The sequence below is a fragment of the Topomyia yanbarensis genome, chromosome 3 (assembly GCF_030247195.1).
Source record: "Topomyia yanbarensis strain Yona2022 chromosome 3, ASM3024719v1, whole genome shotgun sequence".
In the NCBI taxonomy this organism is placed as follows: Eukaryota; Metazoa; Arthropoda; class Insecta; order Diptera; family Culicidae; genus Topomyia; species Topomyia yanbarensis.
Window position 1 is genome coordinate 23,967,227 of NC_080672.1, and position 14,993 is coordinate 23,982,219.

At 42.8% G+C, this 14,993-nt stretch overlaps 3 protein-coding genes across 7 annotated transcripts in view; 1 reads left to right on the forward strand and 2 right to left on the reverse strand.

The window, feature by feature from the left end:
- The window catches only part of LOC131692748 (ras-related protein Rap-1b), a 250,214-nt gene that overhangs the window by 151,102 nt on the left and 84,119 nt on the right, over window positions 1-14,993 (forward strand). The window lies entirely within an intron of this gene.
- LOC131692744 (alkaline phosphatase-like) lies at window positions 1,864-4,010 on the reverse strand. The gene is made up of 2 exons (XM_058979978.1): window positions 2,688-4,010; window positions 1,864-2,624 (listed from the first exon to the last, which is right to left on the reverse strand). The coding sequence occupies exons 1-2, from the start codon at window positions 3,936-3,938 to the stop codon at window positions 2,199-2,201; spliced, it is 1,677 nt and encodes a 558-aa protein (XP_058835961.1). The 5' UTR covers window positions 3,939-4,010; the 3' UTR covers window positions 1,864-2,198.
- LOC131692743 (membrane-bound alkaline phosphatase-like) lies at window positions 4,087-12,701 on the reverse strand. The gene is made up of 2 exons (XM_058979977.1): window positions 11,376-12,701; window positions 4,087-4,632 (listed from the first exon to the last, which is right to left on the reverse strand). Exons 1-2 carry the CDS (start codon window positions 12,612-12,614, stop codon window positions 4,183-4,185), a joined length of 1,689 nt encoding a protein of 562 aa, XP_058835960.1. The 5' UTR covers window positions 12,615-12,701; the 3' UTR covers window positions 4,087-4,182.

Sequence of the window (14,993 nt, forward strand, 5' to 3'; positions counted from 1 at the left end):
AACTAATTATAGCCGGTTAATTGTGTTTTTATGGCAGATCAGCACTCAACTATCTGCGCTCATTTGCAGTGAACAGCAGTATGACCTGCGTTGCTCTCACTCTCTTATTACTCACATCTTTGAGCTGAATAGGGCAAAGTACCCAAACGGTAACAATTTCAATATCTTTTGTTTTAATTTCTTCCTCCTCTCTTTCGTTTTTATTTTTACAAGCTCCAAACTTCAAGAACTAATGAAAAATGTATGCATCGTGCTCCGTTCAGGCAAGATGGCGGTGTGTTTTTATTCTTCCACTATTTTTTCCATATTTATCACTCAAAATCGAAATTAACACTTGCTTACCAGTGTAAGTTCCCGTTGATACGCAACAAGTTCCTCACGGTTGGTAAGAATTTATTGCCGTGAAAATGGCACAAATTATTCTGGTAGGATCGCCACAATGTGTAGCCGCTTGCTGCCATATCAACGGGAACTCGCGCGGGACAAATACATGTCGCTCCACTGTCACAGCAAGAATACGAAAGCCGCCAAGGTGTACTCATCAGCGCTTGCCTTTCGGGTTTGCGCTCAGGCATCATAGTTCGTGCATCGATTCGTACCTGCCAAAGTGAGCGTAAAGTTCAAGGGATAGGAAACGGCTTAATACCACAGATAGCAGACACTATTCATTCGCTGTCCCACAATCCTTACTTGTTTTTGTGAGCAAATCTTACCTCAATCAAAAGTTATAGCTGTTTAAAAATGTTTTTGTCCACAAACGACATGGGCATGAAGGGGTTAAGCAGAAACCGATTGATGGTCTGACGATTAATAAAATTTTAATTTTTTCTAGCACCACTGCTGTCGAATTGTATGCAATGTTCTTTGATTTTCTCTTATTGAGCTCAAATCAATGGTCTGAGTTGTTTGGTCGCTTCACAATAGTTTTTAGAAATAAAAAGAGGTTTCTATTGTAGCCAATATACGAAAGTTAAATTTTTTATTTATAATTCGACCGTCAGCTGCCATGAAAATTTAAATTTTTATCAATCGTCAGAGCATCAATCGGGTTTTGTTTTGAAACTTTTTCCTCAAGCGTCAGATCGTTTGACGGTCTTCGAGACTTTGTTTCATGGTTAAATTTCATATGAAAACCACAAATCCATACATTTTGAGGCGGTCATGGGTGACTGCTGGGGGAATTATATTGTGAAAATCAATTTTCCCATACGAATTCCCGTGTAAACTTTAGACCGTGGGCGCAAAAATATAGTTTCACTGATCGAGCTAAGAATTTGCACACTTGTTCCAGGACCCAAACGGTACCCAAAATGTTGCTCGGAGCAAAATTTTTTTTGCATCCCGAGAGTTCACCTTATTCTTTCATTTCAAAACCCCGTCATCCGTCCCATTCTACGAACATAGTCCATTCCCTTTCAATGTCAGATAAGCTGTTGTAGATATTGTTGCACTGTATTGTTAGACATTGTCCTCGAATAATCACAATTGTTCTTTCTTCATCAGTTTGAAGGTAGCCTACTTAGAGTTGGAGGTTATCTCAGTCACTATAATAAATAAAAATCATTCCTCCGTTATTTGGACTACACGGTGGAATGACAGATAATAAAACAGATTATCGTTTAAAGTGTGAATCAAGTATTTTGACAAGTCCATCTAAAGGGCCTTTTTGCACTCTGAAAAATATTGACCACAAGATGCACATAAAATGCGCTTCTTTAATTCGCTTGAATGTACATAGAGAAGCATACAAAAATATATGAGACTATATATTTTAGTTTACATGTCAAAACAAATGAAATTATATCATCAGTTTGTGTTTCTATAAACATCACAAGAATCACATCAGAAAAAAAACATACGTACTGTTCGCTTCGTCGAAACGTTAGTTTGATCCATTTGTTTGACTTATCTCCAAAAGAATCTAGGGTGTCCGCTACCCCCTGATTACATTATTCAATATGCCCAACATTTTACTTTTTAGTTGTCATTGTAAAACCACCAGTACATATGTTCCCTTCATATCAAGATTTAACTATCGTGATGAGAATGATTGATTGTCAAAAATCGTCATTCGTTCAACGAATGCTCGAAGATAGTAGCATACTTTTCTATTAAACTTATCTACACACTTTATTGAATTCCTCGGCATTATCACATCTATTGTCTACCGAAATAGACTCTTCTTACTAGCTGCTATATTAGCTTACAAGCCCAATCACGGCAATCGGTAGCAGCAATAAAGCGAACGATGCCAGCAAATGGCCGGCACCTCCATCGTCATCGGGATCCGAAGGTTCCGCGTAATCTCCGATCTCGCTTGCGAACGCTATCAGCTGCGGTATCGCGTGCTGTTCATAGTTTCCAATGAAGATGTGTGATTGCGGACCCGAAGCATACACAGCGACATCCTCTCCGCCGTGGGTTTCAGCAGCCATCAAAACAGTCGCTGGATAGCGCAGATTGTACAGGGTGAAATCATACTCGGAGATGTTTAACCGTTCGGTTGGATTGTCCGGGTTGTAGGTTCCGTTGTAGCCAGGTCCGTTGGCGTAGCTCAGAGTTGTGTATGGCAGGTGGTCGATATCGCTGATATCTGCGATGCCCAACACATCCTGACCACGTCTCTGAAACAAAAGAATCCTCAAAGAGTGGATGTACAGTTTTGTAATAAACCCACTCTAACTTACTGCGTAACCATTGTAGGTCATCGTGTGACTGTGATCCGAACTAACCACAATCAAGGTATCGTCCAGATTGGTTAACTCGCGGGCAAGTGCAATTGCCTTCGAAAACTCTGCCGTTTCGTCCAAAGCCAACCGTGTCCAGCTTTCATGATGAGCGGTGTCGATGTGACCACCTTCCACAAACAGTACGTACCCGTCCTCACTCTTCCGCAACATCTTTATGGCAGCTTCCGTCATGTCGGCTAGTGATGGTTCCATATCATCCAAATTCTGCTGCTGGACTTCCAAATTGTACAGCAAATGACTCGATTCGAAAAGACCCAGCAAGTAATCTGTTTTGTTGAAATCAACGGACACTAATCCTGTCTTGTTCCAAACATATGCAGATTCACCCATTCCGGAATGAATGTTCATCCATTCTTTCAGAAGATTTTTAGCATCTAACCGACTTCCGTGAAATCCCTCCTCATCTTTTTCCTCTCGGGGCAAAAAGTATTTTCTTCCTCCGCCAAGAATTACGTTGAAGTTTTTCGGTACCTCGTTGTAAATCATCTGCCGTGCAATATCTATTGTTTTTAGCGGATCACATTTACCGTCTATCACATCTTGGTCACCTTCCCAGTATCCATTTGCACTGTACGCGTAGCTAGCCGCTGGTGTAGCGTGCGTCACTCGAGTGTTCGTCACAATTCCCGTCGCCTTTCCGGCGTCCTGGGCCCACTTCATCAGACCATCGATTTCCGTTTTATCGCTTTTGTCATACTCACAGGTGTATCTCGGGATCGATGCAGCCAAATTAAGCATTCCGTAATTGATTTTCACACCGGACAGATAAGAAGACCCTGTACAGGCTGAATCTGGAACTTGCCGGTTGACGCAATAAGTTTTGGCCTGACCCAGGTGTGGAAACTTCTCGAACGACAGATATTCGTTCTCATTACCAAGATACATTCGGGTAGCGGCCACTGTTTGCGGGGACATTCCGTCACCAATGAAGAAGATGACATTTTTTGCTGTCTGAATGGAAGTCTTCTGTTGTAGTTTTTCACTGAGCATTTGTTGAGCTACGTCGTGCCAATACTCGGAACGCAGTTCTTCGTCTTTTATTGCGTTTTTCGTTGGTTTTATTGACAGATGGTTTTTACTGTGATAGTGTTCCTTGCTAGGACCAGATTTCGGAGGAATTTGTTGAGCCACACTACCCTCCATTAGAACTAACACGTACAACACCACGAATACTAAACGAATCATCATTTGTCTAATTGGAGGGTACTCTTCGCTACAAGTAGTAATCACAACTGTCTGGAATCAACTCTAAAACATGCTTTTTCACAAATTCCTTCTGTCATCTAATCAGTAATCCAGCAGTTATCGGTCGCAGATTTGACGCAAAACTCGAGCCTTCACAGAGATTACAAGAACCACAAAGATTACATTTATTCATCATCTAATATGACGGCTTTGCACAGCAAAACTCTATCGGTCTTAAAAATATACACTACAGTAAACAGTCAATAGGCTTCCATTTGAGCATCCCTAGCAAAACAACGAACCCACAAACCAAGGTCAGTTGAACGCAACCAACAAGCGAAGATCCCGCACCAGTTTCATCCTTACTCTCCTTGTAGTGACCGATCTTTGCCGCGAAGGAAATCAGATGCGGAATAGTGTTCTGCTCAAAGTTACCCTGGAACATGTGAGCCATAGGACCACTGGCGTAAACTGCAACATCCTCTCCGCCATGGGTCTCCAATCCCATCGGTACCGTTGCCAGGTAGCGTGCGTTGTAATCCGTTAGATTCCAATCGCTAATGTCCACTCGAATGGCACGGTTTTGTTCGGTGTACGTGTCGTAGTATCCGCCGCCATTTGCGTAGCTCAGCGTGGTGTACGGTAGACCGTCCTCGTCGCTGATGTCCGCAATGCCCAGGATGTCGCTGCCACGTTTCTGGGTGGGGTGGAAGAGAAAAGGGAATTGTTAAGAATTCAAAAAAATTCATCTCTAATAAAAGTAATTGAGCTTATGAGCAGTTTTAAAACACCCTTGAGTGCTCTTTTACGAAATCCTTTATTAACTTTCAAAGTTTTATAACATTCTTGTTCAAGTTGAAAGTATCGTAGAAATACCGTCATATTGGTTTCTTAAAATTGTATAACACTTAGACTTTTGTGGGAGAGCGTTCCAAGTCAAAAAAACTGGGAGGGGGTGGTTCCCGTACGAAAAATTTCTTATTCACGATTTTGAAAGCATATGAAGAGATGGGCAAAATATTAGACAAAAACCCCACCGTCCTTACTAAAAATATCTATTGTTTAGAATCTCCTTATTTTGGGGAAGTCGATTTCGCCATTGCACTATGGGGTAACTTGGTCGAAAAACTGGACAAAATTATTTTCTGCTGTTCTATATATCATTTTGCAATTATAATTCAAGAGAAGCTTAAATGTTTGATGTTGAGCACATTTTTCATAAAAAATCCACCTAACAGTTTGAAATTTGTTTCCTTCTAATATTTCTTCAAAAACTTACCCTAAATGAAACCATTGTGCTTGGTGGCTCCAGTAACATTTGTAGGACGATTTTCTAACGTATTTTATTATATTTGTCTTGGTATTGGGGACAATACATAAACTACCTTGTTCTATTGATAATCATTCCAAACCTTGTTATGTTATGGTTTTCTTGCCTCGCAAAACCGCACACGGTGTAAAGGAAATGAAAACTCGTGTGGAGATTTCGTTTACCGTACCGGTTTTTCCCACCACGCACTAATGCCGCCTGGAATTTTTCAAGAGAATAATGAATAAAGAACTAGACACAGTAAAATTCAGCCGAAAATGAGCCAGAATTCCGGCTGGTTCTAGCTAGTATTCCGACTTCAGTGACACAACCGATTCTAACTAGAATAGGTTGTGTCACTGGAGCCGGAATACGAATTAGAACCAGCCAGCATTCCGGCACATTTTTCGGTTAAACTTAACTGGGGAATCACGAAAAAGCGTGCAGCGCCAAATTGGCGAGTACCTGAAGAGTAACTACATCGAAGAAGTTGCTCCCTGGAAGCTGAAGTCTACTGATCCAGGAAAGGTGTGGCATTTACCATTCAGGGCAGTGAGAAACGCCAAGAAGCCGGACAAAATCAGACTAGTGTGGCATGCCGCGGCGAAAGTCGCCATGCTTCTCAAAGGTTCGGATCTACTAGTACCTCTAGCAGCGGTACTCTGTGGCTTTCGGGAGCGTTCGGTAGTAGTTTGTGAAGATTTGAAACAAATGTTTCACCAGTTCAGAATACGCGAACAAGATGTGCACTGGCAGCGCTTGTTCTAGCGTGAACAGTAGACTGCCTAGAAAAATAAAGAATTTTTGAAAACTCAATCGGCCCACCCCTCAGTCGATTTCGGGTCCCACCAAGAGTACTTGCTCCAAATTTGAAGCAAATCGGACAAGTCTTAGCTACCGGACCAACATGCCTGAAGTTTGTATGGGAGTTTTCGACAATTTGCATGGAGAAAACCCACTAGCTTGCATTTTCGCCGCTAGGTGGAACTGTATGCATCGTATTATCACTATAAGTGAAGATAAGAAAGATAATTTAATTGACTACAACTTTGTCGAAGACTGCTAGTGAATCCGGCGTTGTTCAAAGAAGTTATTAAACTTTTAACGAAGTGATGTCTGAGTCAGTTTTGCGTGGGGTCTAGCAGTGCATGCTGGCAACCAGCACGCTACCAGCATAATGTAAACACATGTCAGAAGCTGGCACCACCAGATAGCCACCTGCACTAGTGTCAACCCTACATTAATGTTAAGACGATACACACACGTGGTGGATTCGAAATAAAGAATTAGCATTCGAATTCGAAAACCGTGCAGCAACTGGTCGGGAAGTGTAATCAAGCTAAACAAGCGTGATAAACAAGCGAAGTTTATAAGCGTCGACGCGGAGAGTGAAGCAGAAAGAGTGCTAGGTGTACTGTGGCTGCCGAAAGAAGATGTCCTAGCTTTCACAGCCGAGCTGCAGTTGGGAATCTCTCCAAAGATCCTATTTTCCCGGATTTTCGGCCGCAGAAATCGGGCCAATTGAACTACATGTCTTCACCGACGCCAGTGAGGAAGCTTATGCGTCTACTGCTTACTTCCGGGTAGTGATCAACGGCAACGTATATGTCACGCTGGTTATGGCTAAGGCAAAAGTTGCACCATTGAAGGCTTTATCAGTACCCCGCCTGGAGCTCATGGGTCCTCTGCTAAGGGCAAGATTGGCAAAGGCAGTCTGCGAATAGCATACGGTTCTTATTTGTCGTCGAATGAGGTAGAATGACTGCGTAACAAGCGTAGCGCCGATATAGCGTCCGACCACCATCTCCTAATCGGCGAGATCCGGCTGGCAAGGATTCATCGACAGAAGGAGAAGATCAGGCGTCGGTTTAACACACGTCGTCTGGAAGATGCTGCGATAAGAAGGTCCTTCGCCGAGGAGCTGGAGAACCATGCTGCAGATATTCCGGAAGGAGGAAGCGTAGAAGATCAATGGACCGCCATCAAGAACGCCTTCATCGCCACCGTCGAGAATAAGCTGGGTGAGCTACGTACCCAGAGAAAATAGTGGATCACAGATGATACCTGAAAGAAAATAGAGGAACGAATGGACGCCAAAGCCGCGATTAAGCGAGCTAAAACACGAGGACCCATAGCCGCAGCCCGTCAGCGCTATTCGGCTCTAGAGAAGGAAGTGAAACGCTCATGTAGACGGGACAAAAGAGCGTTGGCAGACTCCCTAGCTACGAAGGTGAGGAAGCTGCAAACACTGGCGACATCCGTCTCCTCTACGATATCTCACGCCGCCTTTGTGGGACAAAGATTAATGCTACGATGCCCGTGAAAGACACGTCTGAACAGTTGTTAACCGACGCTGACAAGCTGAAACGCTGGTTCGAACACATTGAAAACCTTCTTCGAGTGTCGGCCACGCCACCAACAACTCGGCATGATCCGCCAAGGGTTCGACGTATTACCCGCGTCAACACCGAAGCTCCATCATTGCAAGAGATAGAAGCACCCGAGCTTGACATCGAACAGAGCCCCAGGGGTCGATCGCATATCAGCAGAGATGCTCAAAGCTGACCCCGTAGTATCTGCACAACTGTTGCATTAATTATTCTACAATATCTGGGACACCGCGACTTTTCCAGCCGATTGGATGCAAGGCGTCTTAGTGAAGGTCAGGAATCAGAATATATTGGCTTAAATGGCACGTACCCCATATGTAGTCGGGGATTTGTACCTAGGGGTTACCTGAATGTATGCAATAATTGGCGGGGCATCATGTTACTGTGTATCGTTCTCAAAGTTCTCTGCAAAGTGATCCTGAACCGGATACAGCAGAAGATTGACGCAACTCTCCGGCGGTAGTAGGCAGGTTTCCGTGCCGGACGATCCTGTGCGGACCATATTGTCACGCTCCGTATCATCCTGGAGCAAGTCAATGAATTCCAAGAGTCTCTCTATTTAGTGTTCATCGACTATGAAAAAGCTTTCGACCGTCTCAATCACGAAAATATGGGGAGCCCTGTGATGCAAGGGAGTCCCTGAGAAACTCATCGGTCTAATTCAAGCACAGTACGAGGAATTTTCGTGCAGAATATTGCACAATGGTGTCTTTTCTGACCCCATCCAGGTCGTGGCTGGAGTTAGGTATGGATGTATTCTATCACCACTACTGTTGCTCATCGTAATTGACGAGATCCTGGTTGGAGCGATTGACCGTGAACCAAATCGCGGGTTGCTGTGGCAACCTATTACAATGGAGCAAGCAGATGAGAATATTGAAAGCTTCCAATATTTTGGTAGCCAAGTGGCGTCTGATGGAGGTGCCAAGATCGACATAGGAGCACGGATCAAGAAGGCGAGGGCTGCTTTTGCCAGTTTAAGAAATATCTGGAAAAACAATCAGATTAGTCGACGCACCAAAACCCGAATATTCAACTCGAACGTGAAATCTGTACTACTATATGCCAGTAAAAACTGGTGCGTATCAGTGGAGAACACGCAATGGCTGCAGGTTTTCATCAATGGAATTCTGCGGTACATAATTCGTGCATGGTGGCCTCACAACTGGATCTCTAATGCTGAGCTCCATCGTCGATGTCATCAGAAGCCGATAGCGACAGAAATTCGGGAGCGAAAGTGGAGGTGGGTCGGCCACACTTTGCGCAGGGGCGGAAACGAAACCTGCAAGCAAGCGTTAGACTGGAACCCAGCAGGACATCGCAGCAGAGGCAGACCCAGAGGCTCATGGCGGCGCAGCCTCAACAAGGAAATAAAATAAGTAGACGAAAGTTTGACCAGGCATCAGGACAAGGCGATGACGGGCAATCGCCCAGGATGGCGATCTTTTATAGCGGCCCTTTGCACCACCAGGGGTGCGCAGGAATAAAAGTAGCAGTAAGTACTCAGTAACAACCCTGGTTTGGATTCAGTCCCAACACTGCAGTTACAGACAATTCATACCCTTCAGGGTAGGGGAGATCCTAAGCAAGATGGAAGCAATCGAGTGGAACTGGCTCCCTTCACGACACAATGCAGCTGATGAAGCCACCAAGTGGGGGAAATGTCCCAGTAAAGAAGTCCATTCGAGTTGGTTTCCCTATATTTGCCGGAATCGGAATTGCCGAAACGGACATCAAGCAAACCTGATCGTCGATGACGTCATCCATTCTTCAATAGGGAACATCTGCCGAAAGCGGTACCTTACGTCCATCGCTTGGCAGTTAACTGCAGTCATCGCAACCACAAGTGGGGGAATCCAGAAGCAAGAGGAATTGCAGAGGGCGGAGAAGAGTCTCTGACGCTTGGTGTAAGCCGCAGTACACTCGGACGAAGTAGCGGTGCTTAAGCGTCGAAACGAGTACTCCAAACAGGATACAGGAGAAAACAAGTCCCGTTTACAAACTGACACCATTTCTGGACGAGCATAGTGTGATGCGAGTCTACAGTCGTATCAGCACCATTCCCTATATTACGTACGATTTCAAGTTCTCGATCACCTTACCACGCGACCATTCGTTGGCGGAATTACTCGTCGGATGGTATCATCGCCGATATTTACACGCCAACCACGCGACGGTGTACAACGAAGTTATACAATGCCAGAGTCCCGTCTCGGTGTTTTAGTTCGTCCTTTCTCCTATGTCGGCTTATACTATTGTGGACCCGTTCGGGCGGTTGCAGCTGCGCCAAACTATGGGTTACTCTATTCATGAGTGTAACGGTGAGAACCGTACATTTGGAACGACGACGACGAGCGGAGTATTCCGGCTTCCAGTGCAGGCAGTAGTAACGCGGAGTCAGTGCCGGAAACGAAAGTGTGTTACAGGTCGGGAAATGTTACTAAACCTGGCAGCACTGACGGCAAAGCACATAGCGAACCCCCCGATCGGAAACCGCTAGTCTGCGTTCGAATGAGGCCAGTTAGAAACTTCACTAGCTTTATCAGGTAGCGAAACGTCATCGACGGGGAAAAAAGCATTAATTGCAAGTCACCTTCGGCAGTTAGCAGCAGAATTTCTTGATTGAATTCTTGGGTTACGATTTTGTTGTTCCGACTGTCTGGGTTATGATCTTATAGAATTGCGGTCATCAGTCTTAAAATTTATGCAGAACTTATGGCTTTGATGTTATCTACATAAACACCACAGACATAGAACAGACCTTATTCAATCCTTGAAAAAGACTAGAAAATATAGTCGAAACGTTGGAGAGAACATCGAAGCCTGTTCTGCATAAATTTTAAGACTGATGACCGCATTTCAACAAGATCATTGTTGGGTTACTTAGAAAAATCTAGAAAACCCAACTGTAGATAAATGAAAAATTACGATTGATGTGAACTAAATAAATATGTTTTTTTTGTTCAGTTTAAAGAACACGGCATACATCGCATTGCGGTTCTAATTAGAGGTCCAAACGTCTAACCTAACAAAATGTGAGAATTCCTTCTCACGAGGAGTGGCTGTCTAGTTGTATGGAGTGACTATTTGAAGAATATGCAGCTTCTTACACTGACGGTTCTTTGTTGGAGGTGTCTATTGTCGTGAAATGAGATTATAGAAATTCCATATGCTTGATACACACTGTAGCGTATTCCAAGCGGATTCTTCGCGATTTTGTGTGGTATACAATCGGCTTTAACTGGAAATTTGCAATGAATTTATTTATTTTTACTCTGACAGATAGTCTGCCCTATAAGCACACGTCCGGAGGCAATGTTTAAAGTTCAGTCAGAGTGACTCTAAAGTCGTAGGGTTTCTTCGCAGTAGTATTGATCATAATGCTTGTATATAGCAACAGAGTCACTTTTGAATCAAACAATTCTTATATTATTCTTGATATCGATTGGTTTCATGAAACAATTCAATCACACTGTGTCACTAATCACTTATTGTTGAATATCAGTAATTACACAGATGTACTAGCTCCGAGAAAGACTGATTTAGATAAATAAAAATGAGATTTGTTGATGAAAAACTGGTTTTGGTTACGAAAAAAAGGGCCAGAAGCCGAACGGATGTTCAATGCGGACTGGGATTAGTCGGAACAATATGTTTCATTCCACCACCAGGTTTACAATATGTAAGTAATCCGTCAAGTTTGACAAAGAAAAATGCCCCCAAATTCAATCTCTAACTCACCTGATACCCATTGAACGTCATCGTGTGGCTGTGATCCGCTGAAACCACTATCAGCGTATCCTCAACACTGGTTGCCTTCCGGGCAAAATCGATCGCCTCCGAGAGCTGGGCCGTTTCATCCAGCGCAAGGCGAGCACGCGTTCCGTGGTGGGCATTATCGATTCTGCCACCTTCCACAAACAGCACGTAACCGTTTTCACTTTTGTTCAGCATGCCGATAGCCACATCAACCAGTTCCCATAGTTTCGGTTCGGTTTCGTGGAGCCCCATTTGTTCGATTTCCAAATTGTAGTACAGGTAGTCGGTTTGAAACAAACCCAGCAGGTGCTCGGTCTGGTCGGTGTCAACCGCCTTCAAACCGATCTTATTATAAATATACTCTGCCTTGTTTGGGTGAAGCTCTCGCCATTCCTCAATCAAGTTCCGGTTGTCTGTTCGGGCCCCACTGTTTTCATTTTCGTCCAGTTCCGAAGTGGGTCGAAAGTTCTGCCTACCACCCCCGAAAATTATGTTCAACTTTTTGCCCACATCTCCGTGGATTAACTGGTGCGCAATATCCGGATACTCTTTAGGATCACAACCATCTTCGATGACTTTAGCATCGTTCTCCCAGTCACGTGATGCAATACTTGCGTACGCTCCTGCCGGACTAGCATCAGTGATGGGTGTATTGGTGACTATCCCGGTACCTTTCGCACTATCCTGAGCCCACTCCATCAACCCAAGAAACTCCGCTTCGGTTCGATTGTACTCACAGTTGTACCGGGGAACATGCGGCGCCACGTTGATCATTCCATAGTTGGTTTTCACACCGGACAGGTAAGCAGAGGCCGAGCAAGCGGAATCAGCCACCTGACGATTGACACAGTAGGGCCTAGCCGTCCCCAGGTAAGGGAACCGTTCGAATGACAGTACGTTGTTCTCGTTACCCAAATACATCCGAGTGGCTGCGATGGTTTGGGGGGACATTCCGTCACCGATGAAGAGAATCACGTTTTTGGCCTTCGCGACGATCGGTTCTTCGGCTAGCTTGGCTTTCAAAGTTTTTTGAGCTTGTTCATGCCAAAATTCCGAAGTGGTTTCGATCTCTTCATAACCGACAGTTTGACGGGTGTTTATTTCCGATGGACGTTTAGCTCTTTTGTGCTGGTGATCATTGTCGTACGTTCGGTGCACGTCGTTGGCGCCGACCAATGCTACTAACACCCAGTAGGCGACTACAACCGGTAAGATCTTCATTGGGCGGGAATTAGAAGAAACACACTTTCACACTAATCGATAGGAGCGGGTTCTAGGGTCGGAACCGAACTAACAGATTCGCTCCCAGTGGACAGGTCTTTTATTAATATTTCAAGGGCGATAAGCATGTGGTCTTTGGGAGGAAAAAGGTGATGATTGTCTGGTCCCATCTATCGATTGTTGCAGAAACAACACTCGAACCGAGCGATAACGGAATCGCTATCGCATTCATCCGAAACCGGCGCTGTCATTGGGATCAAGCGTGCTCGGTGGTTGGGTTTTACGCGGTGAGTGGGATATCGAATTGAATGTCATTTCTCATACGCTAATTGGTTGTGAGTGATTACCACGCCTCCAAGTCATGGGCCGAAATGGCACATCTAAGAATATTTCGTAGCTGAGGTAAATATATACATGTTTAAAAGAGTAGAAAGTTTGAAAAATTAAAATTTAAGTGGATTTGATAAAATTTCGGATTTTTTGCATTTTGACTCTTGAACAATATTAACAACCTTTAAAAACTCTGATGCTTGGAGTGCTTAACTATAAAGTCTTAACAAATTTGGTACCATCATTTCAAGATCCTCCATAAGTCATAGGCTATCCGAATCACAAATTCCATAACCAATCATAGACTACTGTTCTACTAGGAAGTCTGTAATCCATTTCAATGGGGGTGCTGTTGATAATCGCGTGACTTTCATGTGCTTCCCATGTGCTCTGGATTGAAGGGGGCCCAATCGAAAAATTGAAATGTAGACGATCAAAGTGCTTTGTGTTTATCTCCATGAGTGGTATATTCTGTAGCTGTTATCAGTGGCATGGGGGATATTTTTAGTGAGGGGTGTTTTTCTACAACTCAATTACCTACAGGTTTGGTGGTTTGAACATCTTAAATCTTGTCTTTTGGCATAGAGCATTATTTTCAGCTATATCACTTTAATGCTACAAGGTGGTTGTAGCACATATCGATTTTTCGCGGTTTTCAAAACTAAAAAAAACTTTAAAATGCTTCTTCCTAACATTCTAATTCAGAGCTGATCCTAATCTGCCACCCTGATACGATTTATCACATAGAAGAGTTCGGGGACCAAAATCATTTTAATCGGGTAAATGTCTCTATGTTTCAATTTTTTCATAAACATCGGGAAAGGTTATAGTGATACTGCCTTACAAAATGTTGAAACATCCAATACAAAAGCAAAGGGAAAATGAAGTATGGTTCGTGACTGGTAAATCAACGAATAACGGTTGTAAAGTTCATATTGCCATAATTTGAAAAACGTTTTCCTATCCGACTTCAGTCATCTTGGCATGCCATTAAGTAGCTCAAAAATATTATGAAAATCTATTTTAATTCACCTAGTGGTGTAATTGTGCCATTCTCAATTATCCAAACTATGATTCAGTGACTGGTTATCTTTAAATGTCTGTACAATTGTTATTACGGAGGACACCTATGTAGGGTGTTTGGTTCATAATTTAGAATCTCTCGAGGGATGATATAGGATCAAATAGAGGGGATAAAATCGTTCTACAGGTACAATCAAATCTCAAACGTTACAGAGTTATTGAACTTTTTCTGCAAATAACTAGTTTGTCTTTATATAGTCTAATTTAAAAATCTTTTAGTTTCATTGGAAAGATGAGAAAATTTTCTATTGAATGATGGTCTAACTTGTTTCAGTCAGTGAGGTTAAGTAATCTTTTAGAACTAATTTATTTAAAACTTAATATTTTTGGTCGTTTATTTATTGAAAATCTTAATAGTAAACGTCATCATTTTAATGATTCAGATTGTTCGTCTGTAAGAGCTGCATAAGTTACTCTTTGATATAATTCTTTTCATGTTTCCATGTGTTTGGGTTATTGAACTAGAATACTTTTATCTTATTTTCTCTAATACTAGCTCTAATTGAAAAAGTATTACATCTATTTTTTTGTTTTCATTGAAAAGCCAAAAAAGTTTTAAAAAAATGCATCAATGTCTTTCAGTTAAGTGGATTTAGTATTCTTTTAGAAGTAAATTTGTTTAAAGTGTTATTATAAACATTTTCGTTATTTTTCTTAAAAAAAGTGAATAATAAACATCACCATTGTTATCATAGAAATAATAATGCATCTCAACACGTTATACAATTCTTGCTTTGACTCCATCTCTTTTCGTTTCGATACAAAATTATTTTGATCATATCATTCCATATGCAAAAACGATGAGATCGTACCAACTGAATTTGTGGTGACGTAATTAGGTTGTTGATTTTCAGAGTGATTACATAACTTTTCTATAGGAGAAAGGCAAAAAGGTTTATATAGGAAATTCATGTGTGATCGGATTCTGTTACCCATAACTTCGATTCAAGTTAGATTCTGTAGCAA

What these genes read in the sequence shown, in the direction of transcription:
- LOC131692744 (XM_058979978.1), bottom strand. Translation starts at nt 3,938, where the DNA reads ATGATGATTCGTTTAGTATTCGTGGTGTTGTACGTGTTAGTTCTAATG. An exon ending in TGACCTACAATGGTTACGCA is followed by an intron (nt 2,625 to 2,687) that starts GTAAGTTAGAGT and finishes CTTTTGTTTCAG; the next exon opens with AGACGTGGTCAGGATGTGTT.
- LOC131692743 (XM_058979977.1), bottom strand. Translation starts at nt 12,614, where the DNA reads ATGAAGATCTTACCGGTTGTAGTCGCCTACTGGGTGTTAGTAGCATTG. An exon ending in TGACGTTCAATGGGTATCAG is followed by an intron (nt 4,633 to 11,375) that starts GTGAGTTAGAGA and finishes CACCCCACCCAG; the next exon opens with AAACGTGGCAGCGACATCCT.